Here is a 23,068-nt window from a genome sequence, read left to right on the forward strand (position 1 = left end):
ATATTGCAAATGCTACTTACCAGTATGCATCTGTTCTTGGCATGTAGGGCTGCTGACATTCATATCTGTGCATAGATCGCCGCCTAGTGTTGGGTCCGGATGATTGCACATTGTTGTCCTGGAAGAGTCTTCGAAGTATCACGAGATAGGTGGCTCCTCCCCTGGACTACAGTGCGCATGGGCATCGCCTCCATCCCCAGATTGTTTTTAGCCATTGTGGCCGAGATGGAGTGAACTATGTGGGTGATGACCATGCTATGAGCATATACCTGAATACTGCAGCTGCTACAGGCGCCGGGGAGGAGGGCGGGCGATATGAATGTCAGCAGCCCTACATGCCAAGAACAGATGCATACTGGTAAGTAGCATTTGCAGTTCGAGGCATGTGGGCTGCTGAATTCATATCTGTGCATAGAATACATAGCAGTCCCCCTCTTCTCGGCGGCGGCCCGTGCCAGCTGCAGCAGTTTGGAAAAGTGTTTTGAGAACAGCCTGACCTACAGCTGCCTGCTGTTTAGAGTGCACGTCTACACAGTAATGTTTAGTAAAAGTATGTGTGGTAGACCATGTGGCTGCTCTACATATATCCTCTAAGGGAATGTTCCCAAGGAAAGCCATAGAGGCCCCCAACTTCCTGGTGGAGTGGGCTCTTGGTGGAATTGTAAGAGTGCGTTTAGCCTTAGCGTAACAGATCTGGATACATTTCACAATCCATCTAGCAATACCAGCCTTGGAAATAGCGTTACCCTTGTGGTGTGATGCAAAGGCAACGAAAAGCTGCTTAGTCTTTCTGAAATCCTTGGTCCTGTCAATGTAATACATTAGGGCCCTTTTAACATCAAGGGTGTGGAGCATCCGCTCCGCCAGTGACTCAGGATTTTGAAAGAACACCGGCAACTCGATTGTCTGGTTTATGTGGAATTGAGACACAACCTTGGGTAGAAATTTAGGGTTAGTGCGGAGCACCACTCTGTTAGCATGGACTTGGAAAAAAGGCTCTTGGATGGTGAGGGCCTGCAACTCGCGAACCCTCCGTAGCGATGTAATTGCTACTAAGAAAGCCACTTTCCAAGTCAGAAACTGAAGCTCACAAGAGTGCAGTGGCTCGAAAGGAGGACCCATCAGCCTTGTAAGAACCACATTGAGGTTCCATTCCGGAGCTGGTGGTGTCCGTGGTGGAATGACCCTTTTGAGTCCTTCCAGAAATGCCTTGATAGCAGGCACCTTGAAAAGTGAAAGGTGTTGCCTATTCTGGAGGTATGCGGCCATTGCAGACAGGTGAATGCGGATGGAAGTATACGCCAAATTGCATTGGTACAGATGGAACAGGTAACAAATGATGTTCTGAATGGAAGCATCCAGCGGGTTAATGTCGTGGTTCGCACAATAAATGACAAACCGCTTCCATTTAGCCGCATAACATGCTCTAGTAGTGGGCTTTCTTGCCTCCGAATGATGTTCATGCAGTCCGGGGGAAGATTGAGGTAGCCAAACTCTAGGACTTCAGGAGCCAGATCGCCAGGTTGAGCTGTTGCGGATCTGGGTGCTGAATGTCGCCATGGCTCTGCATCAGAAGGCTGGGCGTGAGATGAAACCTTTGATGCGGTACCACGGAAAGTTCCAGAAACGTGGTGTACCATGGTTGGCGAGCCCACGTTGGAGCAACCAGGATGAGAGTCATTGAGTGCTGCCTGAGCTTGCGCGCCACCAGCGGTATCAGAGGTGCTGGGGGAAAAGCGTACGCAAATCTGCCTGACCAGTTCATCCATATCGCATTGCCCTGCGATTGCGGGTGTGGGAACCTGGCGGCGAAGCTTTGGCATTTTGCATTCTCCCTTGTGGCGAACAGGTCTATCTCTGGATGACCCCACCTTTGGAAGTACGGTTGGAGTACTCATGGATGTATCTCCCACTCGTGCATTTGGTGGCTGTGCCTGCTGAGCAGGTCCGCCATCTGATTGTCTTTGCCTGGGAGATGTTCTGCCATCAGGAAAATGTTCCTCTGAATGGCCCACTTCCACATGCTCTGAGCCAGATGAGACAGCTGCGGAGAGTGTGTGCCCCCCTGTTTCTGAATGTAGTACATGGCCGTCATGTTGTCCGTCCGGATCAACACAACCTTGTTGCACAGATGTACTTTGAATGCCTTAAAGGCCATGAAGATTGCCATCAGTTCCAGTACATTGATGTGCATCTTCCTTTGCTGTAGTGTCCATAGTCCCTGCACTGTGTAATGGAGTACATGCGCTCCCCATCCCTGGAGAGAAGCGTCCGTCGTCAGGATAATCTGTGGCACAGGCTCTTGGAACGGTCGGCCCTTGCAAACGTTTTGTGGATTCCACCAATGCAGAGAGTTGTACGCCCGACCGCTCACCAACACTAGGTCTGTTAGTTGCCCGTGAGCCTGAGTCCACCGACGTGCTAGGCACTCCTGAAGCGGACGCATATGTAACCTCGCGTGCGGGACAATGGAGATGCAGGAGGCCATCATGCCTATCAACTGCATGAACACCTTCGCTGGAAGCGAGTGCTGAGGTCTGAATCGTTGGATCAGCGTCTGAATACTGGCGACTCTCACTGAATTCGGCTGCGCAGTGGCCGCCAGAGTGTTTATTGTCGCGCCCAGATACTGCCGTATGTGGGCGGGCTGGAGATGGGATTTTGGGTAATTCAGTGAGAATCCCAGATCGTGCAGGAGATGAATGGTGCGAGACACGTGGTCGGCGCACTGTTGTTCTGACTTTGCCTGAATGAGCCAGTCGTCAAGATAGGGGTAGACGTGGATTTTTTGACGTCTTAGATGCGCCGCCATGGTCGCCTGGCACTTCGTAAAGACCCTGGGCGCTGTGGTGACACCGAAAGGCAGAACCCTGAACTGGTAGTGCTGGTCTTGGATGGTGAACCTTAGGTACTTCCTGTGTGAAGGATGCAGGGGAATGTGAAAGTATGCATCCTTGAGATCCAGAGTAGCCAGGAAGTCCCCCTGCCGAAGCAGAGGGAGAACCTGCTACAAAGTGAGCATATGGAAATGTTCTGAAAGAATGTACCAGTTGAGGGGCCTGAGGTCCAAGATGGGCCTGAGGGATCCGTCCTTTTGGGGATTAGAAAGTACAGAGAGTAAACCCCTGTTCCCCTTTCCTGCAGTGGAACGTGCTCTATTGCCCCTTTTTGCAGCATGACTTGGACTTCTTGCTGCAACAAGTGCAAGTGCTCGCCGGACATAGGACGGTTTCTTGGAGGTATGTTTGGAGGAGTGGAAGTGAGTTCCAGACAATAACCGTACTGGATAAGAGATTTGACCCACCTGTCCGTGGTGATGGATTTCCACGCGGGCAGGAACTGCTGGAGTCTCCCCCCGACCGGTGTTGAGTGGTCGGGGGGCAGCGACAAGGCGTCACTGTTTGTTGGCGGTGGAGGACCTGGATTTGTTATTTCCACGTCCTCTGCCTTTGATGTTGTTGCCCCGGTAACCACCTCTACCCTTGTTGGTGTATGAGGATTGGGTGTTGCCTTTATAGTATTGCGTGGATTGCGATGCCTGACCCCTTGAGGTGCCTCTGTTATTGGAGCGGCGAAAGGAACCACTCCGAAACTGCTGGGACTGTAGGGCACCCATAGACTTAGCAGTGTCAGTGTCTTTTTTCATCTTTTCAAGGGTTGCATCCACTTCTGGGCCAAACAGGTGGTCTGGATTAACTGTTTGGTTAAGGATGGTAGTCTGTATGTCTGGTTTAAAGCCTGATATTCTAAGCCATGCATGACTCCGCAGTAGCACGCTAGTGTTTATAGCTCTGGAGGCGGTATCAGCCACGTCCAGTGCGCACTTAATGGAAGCATTGGTGATAAGCTTCCCCTCCTGAATCAACATCTCAGCTCCCTCCTTGTACTGATCAGGTAAGTGCTGTAGAAGGGTTTCTAGGGTGTCATAGTGTGCCCTATCGTAGCGTGCAAGTAGGGCTTGCGTGTTTGAAATGCGCCAAATATTAGCTGCCTGCGCAGTAATACGCTTCCCTGAGGCTTCAAAGACCTTCGATTCTTTGTCTGGGGGAGGAGCATCACCCGTGGTCTGTGAGTTCGCCCGCTTACGTGCGTTAGAGACAACCAAAGAGTCCAGTGGCAACTGTCCCTTGATGTACGTTGGATCAGTGGGCGCTGCTTTGTATTTTTTGTCAATACGAGGATTGATGACTCTTGCCCGGGTGGGCTCCCTGAAAACCTCAGGCGCATGCTTTATCACTCCCTTGAGCATTGGCAATCAATCAATCAATCATAGGCATTTATAGAGCGCTCTACTTACCCGGGGGGTCTCAAGGCGCTAGGGGGGGGGGGGGGGGGGGGGGGGGGGTGTGCTGCTGCTACCCGAACAGCCAGGTCTTGAGCTTCTTCCTGAAGGCGAGGTGGTCTTGGGTCAGGCGCAGGTCGGTCGGGAGGGAGTTCCAGGTCTTGGCGGCCAGGTGGGAGAAGGACCTTCCTCCTGTTGTCGTTCTTCGGATGCGGGGGACGGCGGCAAGGGCGTGACTGGCTGATCAGAGGTGTCGTTTGGGAGCGTAGAAGTTGATGCGGTTGTTGAGGTAGCTCGGGCCTTGGTCGTCAAGAGCTTTGTGTGCGTGGGTAAGGAGACGGAAGGTGATTCTCTTGTTGACCGGGAGCCAGTGCAGGTCTTTTAGGTGTCCGGAGATGTGGCTGTGTCGTGGGATGTCGAGGATGAGTCTGGCTGAGGCGTTCTGGATCCGTTGGAGTCTCTTCTGGAGCTTGGCGGTGGTTCCGGCGTAGAGGGCGTTGCCGTAGTCCAGACGGCTGGTGACGAGTGCCTGGGTGACAGTCTTCCTGGTCTCGGTGGGGATCCACCGGAAGATCTTCCGTAGCATGCGCAGGGTGTTGAAGCATGACGAGGAGACGGCGTTGACTTGCTTGGTCATGGAGAGGGAGGAGTCCAGGATGAAGCCCAGGTTGCGTGCGTGGTCTGTCGGTTTGGGTGCGGTGCCCAGGGCGGGGGGCCACCAGGAGTCGTCCCAGGCGGAGGGCGAGGATCCCAGGATGAGGACTTCCGTCTTGTCCGAGTTCAGCTTCAGGCGGCTGGTCGACATCCACTCGGCTACCGCTTTCATCCCTTCGTGCAGGTTGGCTCTGGCGGCGGTGGGGTCGTTGCTCAGGGAGAGGATCAGCTGGGTGTCGTCGGCGTAGGAGATTATGTTGAGGTTGTGTTGGTGTGCGATGGCCGCGAGGGGGCTCATGTAGACGTTGAAGAGGGTTGGGCTCAGCGAGGATCCTTGAGGGACGCCGCAGATGACTTTGGTGGCCTCTGACTTGTACGGTGGTAGACGGACTCTCTGTGTTCTTCCGTCGAGGAAGGAGATGATCCATTCCAGCGCCTTCTCCTGGATTCCGACGTTGCTGAGGCGCTGCACTAGGGTGCGGTGGCAGACGGTGTCGAAGGCCGCGGAGAGGTCTAGTAGGATGAGGGCCGCTGTTTCTCCGTTGTCCATCAGGGTTCGGATGTCATCGGTGGCAGCGATGAGGGCGGTCTCGGTGCTGTGGTTGGCTCGGAAGCCAGACTGTAAGGGGTCGAGGGATCCGTTCGTCTCGAGGAAGGCGGCCAGCTGCTTGTTGACGGTCTTCTCGATGACTTTGGCTGGGAACGGGAGCAGCGAGATGGGGCGGTAATTCTTGAGTTCGGTGGGGTCCGCTGTTGGTTTCTTGAGTAGAGCGCTGAGTTCGGCATGCTTCCAGCTCTCAGGGAAGGTGGCGGTGGTGAAGGAGGTGTTGATGATGTCCCGCAGGTGGGGTGCGATGACGGCGTCGGCCTTGTTGAAGACGTGGTGAGGGCAGGGGTCGGTCGGAGATCCGGAGTGGATGGAGTTCATCATGCGGATGGTTTCTTCGGTGCAGATCGGAGTCCAGGCGTGGAGGGTGGTGGTGGGGGGCGGTGGTTCGGTCGAGTTGGACGTGGCGTTCGTCGGTTGGGTGTTGAAGCTATTGTGTATGTCCGCGATCTTGTTGTGGAAGTAGGAGGCGAGGGAGTTGCAGAGTTCTTGCGATGGGGTGATGTCGTTGTTTCCGGCGTTGGGGTTGGAGAGCTCTTTCACGATGTTGAAGAGTTCCTTGCTGTTGTGTGCGTTGTTATCCAACCGGTCCTTGAATGCAGTTTTCTTGGTGTCGCGGATCAGTTGGTGATGCTTCCGGGTGGCAAGCTTGAGGGTGGTCATGTTGTCCGGTGTTGGCTCCCTTCTCCAGGCTTTCTCGAGGGCTCTGCAGTTCTTCTTGGAGCTCTTGAGTTCGTCGGTGAACCACGGGCCTTCTTGCTGCCGGGTCTGCTGGGCGGGGTCCTCAGTGGGGCGAGTTCGTACGCGCAGTTGCTGATCCACTTCGTGAGGTTGTCGGCGGCCTGGCAGGGGTTCGCTGAGCTGGCGGGAGGGTGCTGGCTCAGGGAAGCGGCGAGCTGGTCGGCTGTGATCTTGCTCCAGCTTCTGCGGGCGACCTGTTGCTGGTGGTGGTGGGTCGTCGTTCTTCTGAATGTGAAGTGGACGCAGCTGTGGTCCGTCCAGTGGAGTCCTGTGGCGTGGCTGAAGGCGATGTCTTTGCTGGATGAGAAGACGGCGTTGAGTGTGTGTCCGGCGAGGTGGGTGGGGGTGGTCACCAGTTGCTGGAGTCCGAGGTTGGCGAGGTTGTCGAGCAGGGTGGTGGTGTTGCGGTCGTTGTTGTTCTCCAGGTGGAAGTTGAGGTCCCCCAGGAGGATGTAGTCAGCGGAGGGGAGGGCACGCGGGCTGACGAAGTCGGCTATGTCCTCGCTGAATTGGGTGCGTGGTCCCGGGGGACGGTAGATCAGGGAGCCTCTGAGGGTGGTCTTCGGGTCGGTGTGGATCTGGAAGTGTAGGTGTTCGGCGGTGGTCAGGATGTTGTTGGTGTAGGTCGTGTTGCGGATGGTGTCCCTGTGGATGATGGCGATGCCTCCTCCTATCTGGTTGGCGGTGCGGTCCCTCCGGGTGATCTTGTAGCCCTCTGGGATGGCGATGGCGATGTCGGGTGCTGAGGAGGCGTTCATCCAGGTCTCCGTGAGGAAGGCAACGTCAGGAGCAGTGGTGTTGATGAGGTTCCAGAGTTCGATGGCGTGTCTGTGGACTGAGCGGGTGTTGAGCAGGATGCACTTGAGGTGGTTGCTGCTGGTGTTCGTCTTGGCGGGTGCTGGTGCGAGGCAGGTCCGGATGCAGGTGAACTTGCAGGCGGTAGAGCAGAAGGGTCCGTGGGAGCGTCTCGGGGTGGCACGGTAGCATCCCGGGACTCGTCCGTCGTTGAGTGCGATGAGGGTGGCGGCGTCGTACGTCCGGCGGGTGGGCTGGGAGCTGCGGGGGCCAGGGGTCCTGGCACTGGGCGCGGTCCAGGCACGGACGGGCGCAGACGGGCTTACCTTTGGCGCACCTTCGGCGCTCAGTCGGCGCTCCCGCTGCGCGCGTCCGCTGCGCGGTCGCTGAGGGGGCGTCATAAGAGGGGAGCAGGGAGGGCGGGTCCGCTGGGAGGCGGGAAGGGGTTAACCAATCGTGTGGCGGGGGGGCGGGGCCGCAGGCAGGAGGCGCGGGAACGGGACCGGCAGAGCGGGCGGCGCTGCTGGCGGCGTCGGCGAGGGTCAGCAGGTAGGCTGGGCTGCAGTGGCAGGCACGGTGAGGAGCAGGGGGGCGACCAGGCCGGAGGCGCAGTGGTCGCTCCCTGGAAGCAGGCGAGGTCCCCTTAAGAGGGGAGCAGGGAGGGCGGGTCCGCTGGGAGGCGGGAAGGGGTTAACCAATCGTGTGGCGGGGCCGCAGGCAGGAGGCGCGGGAACGGGACCGGCAGAGCGGGCGGCCCAGCGGCGGCTGGGGCGCTGCTGGCGGCGTCGGCGAGGGTCAGCAGATAGGCTGGGCTGCTGTGGCAGGCACGGTGAGGAGCAGGGGGGCGACCAGGCCGGAGGCGCAATGTCTTGACAGTCTTTTCAGCCACCGAGAAAGTTTTAAACAGAAAATCGACATCCACAGGGTCCGCATGGAGGTCGACATCATGATTTGCCGCAGCTCTCTCAATTAGAGCGTTGAAGGCTGCAGAGTCCTCTGTTGGGGAAGTTTTTGCAGCAAAAAGCTGCGGCTCGTGTCCTGACTGAGGGTCCTCAGGGTCGCCTCCAGCAGACCATGGCTCATTGACCTCCTCTGGATCCGAGTACGCTGGATAATTGTACTCCTCCTCCTCATCCCCGTCACCCTCCCCAGCGTTAGAGTGAGCGGGCGAGAGCTCCAAACCTTGTGGAGATGTAGGCTCCATAGCGGCAGAAGTGCCCGCAGAGTCCAACTTCTTTTTAAGTGGAATATGAAAATGCTCCAACACAGGCTCCGGGGTGATCTTCCTTTTAAGGAGAGAGAGCTTGCCTGTGTTGGCGTCGATGACAACTTCTCGACGCTCCTCCTCTGCCAGTGGCTGGTGCCGTGGCTTCGGCACTACCAAGGATGCCTTCGGCGTCGAAACCTGCTTCAAGGGCACCCCAACCCCATGTTTTGGTGCAAAAGCCTTCGGCGCCATCTTGGGTGGCAGCGTGTAGTGAATCGGCGTTTGCGCCTTCGCCGGCTTCTGTGGAGGCTTCGGCGCAACATCCTTCAGCTCGAGAGCCCCTGCGTCCTTCCGAATACGCTGAAGGGACTCCGTGACCTTCTTGGTAAAGGAGGGGGAGGGCTGGACCGGCTCAAGTGAGTCCTCCGAGTCCGGAGTCGGGTCGGCGACCAAAGGCGTAGTCTTCGGAGCCGACACAGCACCACCCTTGGCTTTGTCGACCGGGAGCGGTGCAGGCAGAGACTTGGGGTCGTCCTGACGCTTCTTGGAGGCTTTCTTAGGGCCATCGACCTTCTTGTCGTCGACGCGGCACTTCAGAGCGTCGACCAGCTTCGGCGCCGACGCAGCCGCGTCGGGCGTTTTCGCCTTCGGCTTCGACACGGGGGTCTTCGGGTCGACCATTTTGGCGTGGCTTTTGATCTCGGCGGCCATTTTGGATTTCTTCGGCGCCGAGGCCTCTGTAGCCTTTGATCCCACCAGTGTGACTTGCACTTTCGGTTTCGATACCGATGGTGTTGACCCAGATGGCTTCACTTTCGGTTTCTGTACCGGGAGTGGCGCATCACCAATGTCCGTGGCCGGGGCCGGAGGCGGGGCTGTGGGACGAGTATTGAGGTCTTGGGTAAGGCCCGAAGGCGATCCCTCGACCTGGGCCTTATGCTGGGGTTCTGCCCCGGAGTCAGTATGAGGATGCTCTTCTTCCGAGCTATCCTCCACGGTGGCAATGGCCCCGTCGTCGTCCCCTACCTCCTCGACGACTTCCTCTAACTCTTCATCTCCCACGTCGTAGTCCTCGTCCTCCGACGCCGGGTTAGAGTCCGAAACATGTAGGATGGTGTCGTCTTCAGCATCTTCCTCAAAGATGTTGGCTGGAGGGGGTGCCGATAACTGGGCCTGCAGTCTTGCGGCCCGACGTAGCTTGAGAGTCTTCTTTGACCGGAACTTGGAGCAGGCCATACACCTGGCCTCGTCGTGGTCCGGCGATAAGCATCTGTTGCACACTGGGTGCACGTCGAGGTGAGAGTACTTTGAGGCGCACACTGGGCACCTCTTAAACGGAGTTCGTTCCATGTTGAAGTAGTCTGGAGCGTTGTGTAGGCCCGTCCGCGCCGACAGCATGCGGAAGGGCAACAAGTGTTCGGAGCCGATGAATAAACCAACTGGAACGATAAACAATACCGACGCGAGACCTAAAGATCTTTTGGTCTCACGTAAGGAAAGTTAAACAACTATCGATTCCGACAGAGGGAACCGAAACACATCCGAACCCAATGGCGGAAAAAAACAATCTGGGGATGGAGGCGATGCCCATGCGCACTGTAGTTCAGGGGAGGATCCACCTATCTCGTGATACTTCGAAGACTCTTCCAGGACAACAATGTGCAATCATCCAGACCCAACACTAGGCGGCGATCTATGCACAGATATGAATTCAGCAGCCCACATGCCTCGAACATCCCTGTTACACTTGTGGATTTGCCTTACAGATACCGTCATTCATCAATCTCACGATGACAGTTATTACCCTCCTATAGGCCTAGATGTACTGCCAATTCCTCAATACTATTCAGGACCCCAGGGCTTTTGGTCTGTAAGTCCACGATGTATCGGGACTCCAATCTGCGTAATTTCTGCAGCCTATCACATCCTCGGACACAGTCAGGTACACTATCCAAGCAAAAGTACTGCAACTGGTTTCTATCACTTTTGTGCTTGATGGAAAAATGACGGGCCACCGGATAAGTAAAGTCCTTATTCGTAATGGCGCGCATATGCTCCAAGATTCTTAACTTAACACAGTTGATGGTGCTCCCTATATACTTCAGCCCACATGGACATTTTAAGCAATAGACTGCAAATGTGGTATGACAGGACATGAACTTATTAATCCTTCTGCCATCCTTTAAGCCTCTAACTCCATAGGATAGCGTACGTTTGCTATTAGAGCACGCTTTACATCTCCCACAAGGGAAGCATCCTTTAGCCTCTTGTAGTGTACCTTTTCTCTTTGCGGTTGGTTCTAGATAGCTGTGAACCAAACCATCTCGTAAGGAACGTGCTTTCCTGAACAAAATAAAGGGAACCACTGGCACGTCGGTCCCGATAATGTTGTCGGTCCTCAAAATGTGCCAATGCTTTCTCATAGTCGTTCTTAAACAAATCAGCATTTTGTGAAAATGTTGTTATCATGTGAAACATCACATCATCCCCCTTCTTTTCTTTCTTTCTGAAGAGATCCTCTCTCGGGATATATTCTACCTTCCGGAGAGTAATTGTGAGAAGTTTCGCATCATAGCCTCTTGCCAAAAATCTGTTGAAGCTGTCTTTTGCTGCTACATCAAAGTCAGGCCTTATTGAACAATTCCTTTTTAACCTGAGAAACTCCCCGTATGGAATGCTGTCGATTAAGTTGGGGGGATGACTGCTGGACGCATTTAGCGTGCAGCTACCCGCTGTAGGTTTTCTAAAGAGGGAGCTATTGATCTTATTCTCACGAATCTCTACTTTTAAGTCTAGGTAGTTCGCTGCCACCGAACTAACCTGGCCAGTGAATTTTAAGTTGTTACCATTATCATTCAGAGATCTGATGTAATCCTCTCGCTCACTCACTGAGCCATTCCACAACAAAAATAAATCTTCGATATATCTATACCACGATATAATTTTCTTCGTCCATGCATCATTCTCAGGTGCCCAGGCTACCTGCTTCTCCCACCAGCCCACGAATACAATGTTTTGTGTGACAGATTGATTATCGTCAGATGGTGATCGTTAGTCTCTACCATCTCGCCCCTCTTTTGCTTCTTGTTGTTCTGGATGCCTGATTTGTTTTGGCTCTTCCTCTTCCCACCACCACGTCTGGTTTGCCTCCGTCCTCTGGAGGCTTGTTCTTTCCTCCCCTTAACAAGGTCTGGCGGATGATGTTGAAGGCCTGTTGGAAAAAAGAGTTTTCTGCAACATTCTAGAGGGACCTGCTGCATCTTCACCACTTAGTTCTCCTTCAGTCACTTCTGACTCTGAGGTTTCTACCCTTATTTGGGATTTATTTCTAGATGTTTTGTTGGTACTCCTCAATTCTTTGCGTGTTTGTTCGTATCTCTTCGTAAAGGTTAGGACCCTTCCCCTAGCATAGTCCCTCTCATCACGGTCAAACTTTTCTTGTTTCCGCATTTTGATTTTGTTTTCATATTTTTCTAGGCGTTTTTTCATTATATCCCTCAATTGATCTTGTTGTTCTTTATCCAAGTTCTGCTGTAGTTCTTCTTCTAGCGCTTCAATTTCTTTGAGGGTTTTGTCCCTGTAATGATTACAAATGGCGCCACACAGAGCGTTACGCATTGACACCGAAGAAGGGAGTTACCGAAACGCGTCCGTCTGAAAAATAAAATAACACCGCTTTGCTTATATTCCCGTGAGTGCTGCCTCTTTTTCCTGTTAATTGGGAGAAATTCTGGAGCTTTAATACAACACACACACACAGAGCATAGAGAGGGGTATTAAAGAGCTGCATCCTTGTATCTTTAAAAAAATACACCTCTCAGCATGTTTTTACCCCTCTGTGATAAATGTCAAACTTTGACTGCAGGACTGCATGGAGAATCAAGGAGACCAAACTAACTGGCAGGCCAAGTAATCAGTCTTCTGGTTAGTGGAGAACTTTGTTGCTCTCCCCTTTGATAGTGAACGTCACAGAGTTGCTGGGAGGAAAACACTTGTATCACATTTCTTTGACAGCTAGGTATATTGTTATTTACCGAAAAAGGTCCACAGTGCATGGGCTCGTAAATAGTGTTTAAATGTACATTTAAAAAAAGAGTGGCCAAAGAAGCTCAGCAAGTTTAGCTTGGCAACTTTTTTACTCCTCCTAAGCTTTGCCTCATTCAAATTCAAGTAAGCAGAATGAAATGGCAAGTCATCACACCTCTATGCCCAAAATATGTTACCCTAAAGAAATGCCTTAACTGAACATCAACATGTGACTTATTTCAAAATGGAGGTTATCATCTCCTTTCTTTGCCTCACCAAGATTAGATAAAGAGAAAATTAGAACTGAATAGTAATGTGTACCAATTAAAGTTGGATCATTTTGTACATGCTTCTACATCTTCAATTGATGATGGAGAAAACAAAAGTCTATGAATACTGCACTGGAATGGATGAATACTTCTTTGGACAGTGAAAGTAAGAGGCAATGTGCATTAAGCTTTGTTGGACAGAGTCCTTACAAGAAGTCAAGTGTCCCTATTGACTCGCGGAAATGTAGCACTTGGCAGGCATTGCTTGGGGAAGTAATTTTCTTTGTCTTGTGAATACACATTCCAACTTTCAGTTACTTACTTGGCCACTGACTGGATAACTTTAGAAGAAGTGTCCTTAATGTTACTAAGAAATCGCTCTGTTCCACCTTTCAGAATGTCAAAAAAACCTCCGTAAGACTGATCTGTTTCTGACGATGTCAAACCTACAATGGAAACAATGATGAAGTGAAAAAAATGAAAACGAGTCAAATGCATCTGTCTAAATGAATTATTTTCAACATAATACTGATCAATAACAATGACTGGACATATGTAAGAATGTAAGCCACATTGATAGTCTCAGATAGTTTACACTCCTGTACAGAACTATTTTTCGGAATCTCCCAACTCAAACAGATCTTGGAAAACAAAATGTGAAGTGAAGACATGCATGCCTCATAGAAAGTCTAAAAGGGGGGGGGGGGGGGGGGGGGCCAAGATGGCGTCGGAGTAGGACGCTTTCTCGAGCCTCTCCGACGCCGATCCTGCATAGCGACTTACTGCGGGGTCCCGAGGCGTCCTGCCTGTGCTGCCCGATCGGCGGAGGCTGCCGATTGCTGGCGGTGTGCTCCGGTGTCGTCACCTCGGCGGAGGGTGGCCAGCAGGAGCCGATTGAGGGGAACCGAGCTGCGGCCTGTGAGGCGGCGGCCTCGCGTGATCTGGAGGCCGGAGGAGGCGGAGCGGACCCAAGCCCTGGCACAGCACCGGCGCTGGCTATATCGCACTGAGCGGGTGAGGCGGGGAACTGGACTCGCCGGCGGAGGAGCGCTTGCTGGTAGGCGCTGGGAGGAGCACTCGGCGGGACGCGCCGGTGGCTGGACGCCGCCGGGGGCCGACAGAAGAGCCGGACACTAAGTCGAGGGGCGGCCCCTAGAGCACGGAGCAGATCCGAGCGCTGCAGCACAGGCCCGGCGGGGGAAGAGCAGGTGGATCCCCCTTCTCGGAGAGCAGCAGACTGGTGTGTCTACCGGCGGGGGAGGAAAAGAAGAGCTGCGTGGTAGCGAGGCCAAATATCTGCCCAGGAACGCGCGCCACGTTGGGCCTTCCGGACTCGGGCCTGGAGAGTGAAAGTGGCTGGAGGGCCGGCGCGTGGTCTTGCGCACGCCTGCATAACGCTAGGAAGGACATAAAAGCCTGGCGGCCGAATCACGGTAGTGGCGGAGCTTTGGATACCCTCGGGGACAGTTGGCTCTGCTGGTAGATACTGTGGAGTGGCCTGACATTGCGCTTGTGGTGAACTTTTCCGAAGGCGGCTCCGCCTGCGCGGCTGCGCCCTTAAGCTGTGCATTGGCGCCAGGGGGGAGCGGAGGACTTGCAGCTTGCTGGCACCGATCTTGTGGAGCGGAGCACCAGGACTGCCGCCCACCTGGGTGGTGGGTCCTTCTTGCGACTGAGCGCTTGGCGCCAATTTGGAGGGACTCTGACGGTGGCGGACCGGACCGACTTCTCCCGGGTCTTGACCGTTGGCGGGGACACGTGCTGTATTGGGATCCCACAGGCCCCGTGCCTGATCGCCAGCTTTGGGGTGTAAGCCTTCCCGCCCGCTTTCTGCCCCTGGGGCTGGACGGACCCTTGCACGCTAGAAGCATCGCTGAGTAGTGGTGGCCTGGTGGGAGAGAGGCCGCACTATCGACGGAGTGTACCTGAATGACCTCTGGAGAAGGCGAATAGCACCATCAACAGGCCGTCCTGACGCGGTGGGTCATCGACCCGAGTCTCGCCCTCCCAGCGGCGGCTATCCAGAGCTTAAGTGGAAGTGTGTGGACGCAGCTCATAGCCATGTCCAACTCGCAACGCAGAGGGGGGAAGACGGGGAAGGAGGTAGTCCCCAAATCATCGCAGCAACCGGCGTCGCCGGGAGCCAGCGGCTCCTCCAGACAATCGGATGATGAGGCGCCAGCAACTAAAGCCTTCATGAAGGAACTCTTCGCAACTATCAAGGAAGACATTTCCGAACTCCGTACACAGTTGGCCTCGGACCTCCGAGAGGTACGGAGGGACGTAGATGGGATTGGCGAAAGGGTGGCGACACTGGAGGACCATGACCGTAGCATGGCGAATGATGTGCACCAACTCCAACAGGACATCATACGCCTTACGGAGCAAAATCTGGATTTGCAAACCCACGCAGAGGATTTGGAGAACCGCTCCAGAAGAAATAACATTCGTATTAAAGCAGTGCCATGGGACGGGGAAGCGGGAGACCTGCGTGGGTACGTCCTGGCCTTGTTTCTCCAGATCTTAGAGGATGAAGAGGTGCGTGACATCCAGATGGATAGAGTGCACAGAGTGGGGCTGCCCAGGAGGGGCGGGGGGCCGCCTCCAGATATCCTCGTTTGCGTACATGACTTTCAGATAAAGGAAAAGATATTGAGAAAAGCGAGAACCACTGCCTCGCTGCAATTCAGGGGCCATCACCCCCAGCTTTACCAGGACCTGGCGGCGACGACCTTGCAGAAACGAAGGGACTTCCGACCTGTGACCGCCTTTCTCCGGGGGCGTGGAATATCCTACTCCTGGGGCCATCCTTTCCGGATCATCTTTCGATGGGAGAATCGGCTACGACAGATCAATTCCCTAAGGGAGGCAAAGCATCTTCTGGGTATTGAGGAAACGGAACCGTCACAGGAGACGCGTGGCTCTTCGTTCCGGAGGCGGCGTCGCTCTTCCTCGTGGCACAGGGTGGGCCCATCCCCAGAGCGGCGGCGGCCGGATTCGGCGACTAGTGAGCAGGAGAGAGGGGCCGCAGTGGCCTCGGTGGCCTCCGCCACCATGACGGATTCCCAGATGAGCTCTGGAGCAGCGTGACCCCGAGCTTATGGAGTGGCGTCGGAGGGGCTCTTGGCCTGAGGTCCTCGGGGTACAAAGGTACTTTTGGAGAAGACACCCCGGATTTTGGACCTGGGGGTCCCCAGGTGGACACCCCTGCCCCAACCCCAGTCCAGTGGGGGACTTTTGAACCGTGACCTGCTGGAACTGAAGACTGCGAGGTTCAGGTTCAGTGCCTGAGTTGCATTTTGTTGTTCTTTGTTCTTGGGGGGATAGAGGGTGGGTCTGTTGGCGCTCTGAATATGGATGTCATGACAGGGCGATTTGGGTTGGGGATGGGAGTTCGGGGGGTGGCGGCGGCAGTGTGTGATGAGTGTGTGTTGAAAGGGCCTTTGTTGACATTCTCTTCTATATTTCGTATACTGTCTCGGGATATGCCTTCTTTGACCCTTGCGTACTTTAGGAACATGGATATCACGCGGGACTTGCGGAGTGACCGGGTGGGCCTCCTGGGGTGGTTGTGGCTGGGATCCTTTCCTAGAGTCCCTGTGCCTGTTTCTCTTCCCTGGGCTTGGTTCGTGATGCATGTGCGGGACCGTTGCGGGCACCGTGGCTGTCTGGCTGTGAGCATGGCGTGGAATCTGTGTTGCCCCTTATGCCTGTCAGCATAGGAACTTGGAATGTAAAGGGCCTTAACTCCCCGCAGAAACGGCAGAAACTCTGGAAGTACATCATAGATCACCATTTAGATGTGGTGGCCCTCCAGGAGACCCACCTTGCTAGGAGGGATGAGTTGAGGCTTCGTCATAGGCAGTTCCCCCTTATCTACAGGGCCTCTGCAGCCACAAAGCATAGAGGGGTGGCCCTACTCTTCCGGGCTTCCCTGCATTTTCAACCCATGGGTGTGAGTGTGGATAGGGATGGCCGTTGGCTGCTGGTGAAGGGACTGTTGCGTGGCCGCCTGTATACTTTTGCTGTATTGTATGCCCCTAATACAGGACAGAATGGCTTTTTGCAGGGTCTACTGGACAAGATGGGGGACTTTGTGGAGGGTCACTTACTCTTACTGGGCGACTTCAATATGATATGGGACAGGGGTCTGGATAGCTCTGGGGGCCGCAGGGCAGACACTGGCGTCTTCTCGGACGAAACTAAACGGCAGTTAGGAGACATGGGGCTGATTGACAGTTGGCGCTTTCTCCACACGCAGACCAGGGATTACACCTTTTTTTCCAACGTACATCACTCGTACTCCCGCATTGATTATATCTTGATTAGTCAGGCCCTTCGGGGGGACATACAATTAGCTAATATTTTTCCGCTCTCACTATCGGATCATAGCCTTGTGGTTCTGGGACTGCACTGGGCCACCGGGGGGGATGGTTGGCGCAAGTGGTATTTCCCGGCAGCTCTGGTGCGAGATGAGGAATCGTGTAAGGCCCTACGCAAGGCGATTGGTGATTTCTTCCTCCTCAATACACCCACAGACACGTCGGTGTATACCACGTGGGACGCGTGCAAGGCCTCTTTACGGGGCACATGCCTCGCCCTCAACGCGAACCTGAACAAGCTAAGGCGCGAGGAGAGGGAGGCTCTGGAATTGGAACTGGCTACTTTGGAACAGGCCCACAAGGCGAACCCCTCCAGGGTGACCCTACGCCCCCTGACGGCGGTGCGAGGGAAACTGAAGGCCCATTATAATAACAGGGCGGAATTTACTCTTCTGCGACTTAGGCGTACCTCCTATTCCCAGGGCAACAAGATCAGGCGCCATCTTGCCCGGCAACTCCGGGACAAACGCGAGAAAGATTATATTGGGGGAATTCGCGATCAGGCGGGCTCTGTTCAGCATAGAGATGCGGACAAGGCGACCATATTCGGGCGCTTTTATGCGGCACTCTACTCGAGTGACGCCCTTGATCCCGGCGCACAATCCAAATTCCTGGAGGGCCTGTCGTTCCCGAAGGTCTCTAAGGAATGGAACGAATCACTATCCTCCCCCATCACTCGGGAGGAGGTCTTGGATGCCATTAAAGGCCTGAAGCTGCACAAGGCCCCCGGGCCTGACGGCTACACAGCCCTTTTCTACAAAACGTTTGCTTCTGAAGTGTGCGACTACATAGTCTCCCTCTTCAACGCAATGGCGATTGATGGCAGAACCACGGACTCTATGGCTGAGGCACTGATCAGTATTATTCCCAAGCCGGGGAAGGATCCTACCCTTTGTACATCCTACCGCCCGATCGCGCTTCTCAACTTGGACGCCAAACTGTATTCCTCTATTCTGGCGGGTAGACTGCAGGACCTGATGCCTGCCCTGATCCATCCTGATCAATTGGGGTTTATTAAAGGCAGACAGACCCATGATAACCTGCGCCGCGTCATACACCTCATCGAAAAGGCGGAACGATTTCGCATACCCGCGGTGCTAGTAGGGCTCGACGCAGAGAAGGCTTTCGACCGCGTCGACTGGGGGTTTTTGCACCAGACACTAGTAGCCTTCGGTTTCTCGCCTTCTTTCGTGAGGATGATTGAGGCTAACTACAGTGGCCCTACATCTCGTGTGTTGGTCAACGGCCATAGATCCACGAGCTTTCGTCATTCCCGAGGGACGCGCCAGGGATGTCCCCTCTCACCCCTTCTCTTTGCTCTTAGTATTGAACCATTGGCATTGGCGGTGCGAGAAAATTAGAAGATTCTAGGACTTCCCTTTACAGGCGAGCAGCACAAGATCTCGCTCTTTGCGGACGATGTCCTGTTGTCTATCAGGGAGCCAGCGCTGTCGCTACCGCATGTCCACTCGGTGCTCTCTGCCTACGAAGAGGTGGCGGGTTTCAAGGTTAATTTCGATAAATCCTACATCCTAAACCTGACACTCTCGGCGGGGGAGGTGCAACTGACCAGGCTGCTCACTCCGCTCGCTTGGGCGTCGGAATCCTTGCTCTACCTGGGCGTGCGGTTGACTTCCACCGTGAATGCCCTGTTCCACGCTAACTTCCCTCCGATGTTATCTTCCGTTAAAATTGAGCTGGAACGATGGAAGCCTAAATTCATCTCGTGGCTGGGCAGGATACACGCCCTTAAAATGGTGCTCCTTCCCAAACTGTTGTATTTATTTCAGGCTTTGCCTATTCCGATAGGGCTAGACTACTTCCGCCGATTGAAGACCGTGATGCTGAGATATGTCTGGCAGGGTGGCCGAGCACGGCTTCCATTCTCAATCCTGCGGCGCCCACGCTTGGAGGGGGGGGTTGGCTTTCCGGACATGCATTTGTACTACAAAGCCGCCCAACTGAGGGTCATCGTGGAGTGGTCCCAACAGATGTCGGAAAAGCACTGGCTCCACATGGATCGGAGCGTTGCGGGCCGCTCCATCTGGGATCTGGCCTGGAAGCCTAAGGCAGACCGCCCCAAGAATGCTTACATTAGCACCCCCACGAGCACAGTGCTGAAGGTTTGAGACACGGTAAGCGGTGACGACCGTTGGACCACATTCCCGTCCCCGTTCACCCCGATTCACTTCAACCCGGCTTTTCCCCCGGCCCTGGCGGAAGGTCCCTTTGACGCTTGGAGGGAGGGTGGCTGTAGAGCCCTCACCCACTTGTTCCATGGCGTCGAACCCCTCACTTTCCACAACTGTATGAGGGATTATGGTGTTCTCCCAACGGAACGCTTTAGACATCTCCAGCTCCTGCATTGGGCGACGTCACCTGCCGTAGTGGACGCGGCTACCAGACCCTTGTCGAAATTTGAGTCCTTCCTTCTTCACACTTCTACCATGAGGGGTACGATTTCTTTCCTGTACAAACTGTTATTAGACTCTACCGTGTCACCGCGACCGTGATACCAAGACCATTGGGAATCCACACTGGGGAGGGACATTTCTACTAACGAATGGCAGGCCTTATGGAGAGATGTGACAGCGCACAATCACTCTACTGACCTCAGAGAGGCACATATGAAACTCATCTTTGATTGGTACCTATATCCCTCCAAATTACACCGCATATTTCCGGCTACTTCAGATAGGTGTTGGCGGGGCTGTGGGATGTTGGGAGACTTTAGCCATATATGGTGGGACTGCCCCACCATCAAGCCGTTCTGGGCTGAGATTCTATCCCACATAAAGGACATCTTGGGTTACCCGATTCCGGACTCCATGGACTTTGTCCTATTAGGACTTAGGGACCCGCTGCTTGAACACCAGACTAGGGCGGATAAGCGTGTTATGTGGTTGTGTTTGGGTGCGGCCAAGATGACTCTAGCGGCAGCATGGAAGTCCCCATCTACCCCACCTATTTCCTTGTGGCATGCCCGACTGTGGCGTCTGTTGAGCATGGAACGCCTCTCTGACATCTTTCTGGGGAACTTTAAGAACTTTATGTACAATTGGGGCTCGCTTGTGAGATTTCTGTCCCGAGGTTTACCTTCGGCTGTATGCCCATCTACGCTGCGATCTCTCCATCTCTTCCAAATTTAATCTAGAGAATGTCTGTACTGCTTTGTATGCTTGCTGGTCGCCGCCACTGGGGGGAGGGTGTTGTTGGGGAGGGACGAGGGTGGGGGATAGTTGGGGTAATTGTCTTGTATTCTTCTTTCCTTCTCTCTCTCTCGTTGCGACTAGCTATGCCTAGGGAGGGCTACTGGGCCATGAGCGGAGTTTGGGCGGTTCTTTCGAACTAAGGGTGCCTGTTCTGGACTAGAATCTGCACTGGGTGGAAGCTCCCCCGTTGCCTGTCGGACTATTGTTGACTACCTGTGGACTATGGAACCCTATCGCCCTTCTTCTTTGAATGAGCCCCTCCCTATTTTTGCGCCCCCTGTGTGGGGTTTCGTGGCGGTATGTCGCCTGTCTTTCTCTTCCCTTTCTGATTCCCCTCTTACTGTTTTCCCACCCCCTTTCTATCTTCAACAGATATACTGCAAAATAAAAAATTAAAAAAAAAAAGTCTAAAAGGATGGCGGCACTGGGTCAATCACAGCTGGTCTCTTCAAGGGTCTCCGAAATAAGGCAGTATGATTGTATCAGAGGCCAGGGTGAGCACCAAGATAGTGTAAGTGAAATCAAATGAATTTGAAATGGCACGAGTATGTGCAGATTAAAGGAAAAAGGAGAAACTCAGAACAACAAGAGGATAACAACTGTGGCTGCCTGGGCTCCCTCAGCAGTTCTGCCTGCAGAAGGAAGTCAGCTGTTTAGGGTTTTCAGGTTGGCTCAGAGTTGGAATGGCTGCTTGCGAGAACGGACGGGCAAAAAGGACACCTTCCTGGGGGACATGGCTCAGGCAAATTGGCGGGACATAGCTCTTTGGCCCTAATCTAGAAAGCTCCAGAGGGAGAATTGCGGGGTCCTCATCTAGAAAGTGAGATTACTGAGCAATAGAGATGAAGGTGAAGCGTCCTGGAAAGGAAAATATAGTACCTTTTTATTTATAAAAAAACATGTCTTCCAGCCTGCCCAAAAATCCATCCACGACTTTGTCATGGCTACCTTCTCGTGGGAGGGAGTCCTTCAAAAACAAAAGAGCCCCGATAACTCAGACTCTGTTGATCTCCCACTGGATGAACATTCTTTGGGCACTTCTGTGGTTGGTGCACAAGCCAATTCAACCACCCGCAATTAGATAGGGGGAACTATTGTGACTGGGGAAGGTTTGATAGGAGCAGATATGAATAAAGATGCTTAATCTGTTCAAATGCTCGTGGCTAACCTTGGGGGACTTACTTTCTCTGGGGTACCAGATAATATGTCTCAGACCTCTTAGCCTTTGAACCAAAGAAATGGGGGGGGATGGATGATAGGCATCTGATGCAGGAGATGATTTAGGGTGCCTATGATACACAAGAGGCTCTGGATGCATTTTTCTCTCGAGCTTGGCAGTGTATCTGAAACGGAAGATGTGGAAAAGGTGGGGGTTAATGAGGTAAATTATACATCGCATAGTATCAACTGGGTTCTCTAGAGGAGGATAGGGCAATTCGAAGGGAGGAAGGATTGGGGAGCCCATCTCGCTTTCAACTAAATAGGTTGAGGAGTTGGTGACATACCTTTGATGAAGGGATCTTGGACACCACTATTGGTCTGGAGAGGATGAGATGTGATGGGATTCTGATCGATATAACTCTTACCCAGACGAACGAGCATTAATGCAAACCCCCAGAAACTGTGCTCAGACTTTCCAAAGTACAGCAGAGCAGTAAAACTCTCCTAGCCACAGTCTTAGATATCAGCCTCAATTAGCAAACTAATCCAGACCAGACTGAGCCAACGTTTATCGCTCATTTCTTAGCCTGTCGGCTTCATAGAGAAAGACACAGGATTAACAACTTGTACTTAAAAAAACCCACCTGCAGGTTTTATTGCATAAACGGACTAAAAATATGACCATCTTACAATCTAGGATGCCCGAGATGGGGATTCAACATAGTGACCTGACTGAGGTTGTGCAGAGTAATCCAGCCCAAATGGAAAGCCAGGGAGCAAGGCTAGAGAATCCATCTACAAAAATGGATCACACAGAAAAATCACCTTTGTTGGAACAATCGAAGAGGTCTTGGGATCCCCGAAATGAGGACGATGATGTACGGGCTGATATTGTCTGCCTGTTCTAGGAAGACTTTCCCCAGCTCCATGATTGGCATATGGATAATGCTATAAAGAGGGTGCACCTTTAAGATAATGGGTGAATCTGGCAACTGGGGAGTCTACGTTTCTGCATTCACGAGTGGCTCAATTATATGGGATCTCACATTGATTTCTGTCTTTTGATCATGTTCTATCAAGATATCTACTTTTTGTCCTTTATAGATCTTGTATTTTTTTCTGTTGCCTTTGGACTTTCAAATTTTTCTTTGTTGGCTAGGTGACTTTGGGTGCTTAGCGATCCTTGCTCTATGTATTTAAGCCTTGGCTGAGGGCCTGAGAATAGGACTGCATTGGTTTATGGGTTGTAAGTTTCATCATTTGTCTTGTTCGTACCATTCCAAGCGTGGACATTAGTTGGGAGGGTAGGATCGGCTGGGGTTCTATTTTTTAGGGATCGATGTTGTTGTGGGTCAGGAGGCGACCAAGGGTATAATCTTTCAGGTATCATGATTTTTTTAGCCAAATGTTGGCCAGTGAGCAAGGGATTTAGCTTCTCAGCAAAAAATGGAAAAAAAGCAAAAGGGCGAGAGATATCTGGGCGATGGCAAAGAGCTTTAGAACTTAAGTCTGCTATAATGCTGAGTGATAACGGTAAAGGTGGCAACCAGTATTTGCATATTATGAGTTACAATGTTAAATGGTTTGGGTGCGGTCAAGAAGTCTGGGCTAGTTAAGGAGAAGCTTATCTTGCTTTACCTGCACATTTTATGCCTACAGGAGACATCTGTCATTGGGGAGACTCATACTTCATAAGCTTGTGTATGATGTTTGAGCTGCTGCTGCTGGGGTC

General features: G+C 53.2%; 1 protein-coding gene across 4 annotated transcripts in view; it reads right to left on the minus strand.

Moving 5' to 3' along the window:
• Positions 1–23,068, minus strand: part of GAK (cyclin G associated kinase) — a 1,908,861-nt gene that overhangs the window by 1,247,514 nt on the left and 638,279 nt on the right. For all 4 annotated transcript variants that reach the window (XM_086961822.1, XM_086961820.1, XM_086961821.1 and 1 more), the window contains exon 11: positions 12,904–13,027. In XM_086961822.1, coding sequence (XP_086817948.1) covers positions 12,904–13,027 — 124 coding nt within the window. The remainder of the gene's footprint in view (positions 1–12,903; positions 13,028–23,068) is intronic.

Source organism: Lissotriton vulgaris, chromosome 3_1, assembly GCF_964263255.1.
Source record: "Lissotriton vulgaris chromosome 3_1, aLisVul1.2, whole genome shotgun sequence".
Classification (NCBI taxonomy): Eukaryota; Metazoa; Chordata; class Amphibia; order Caudata; family Salamandridae; genus Lissotriton; species Lissotriton vulgaris.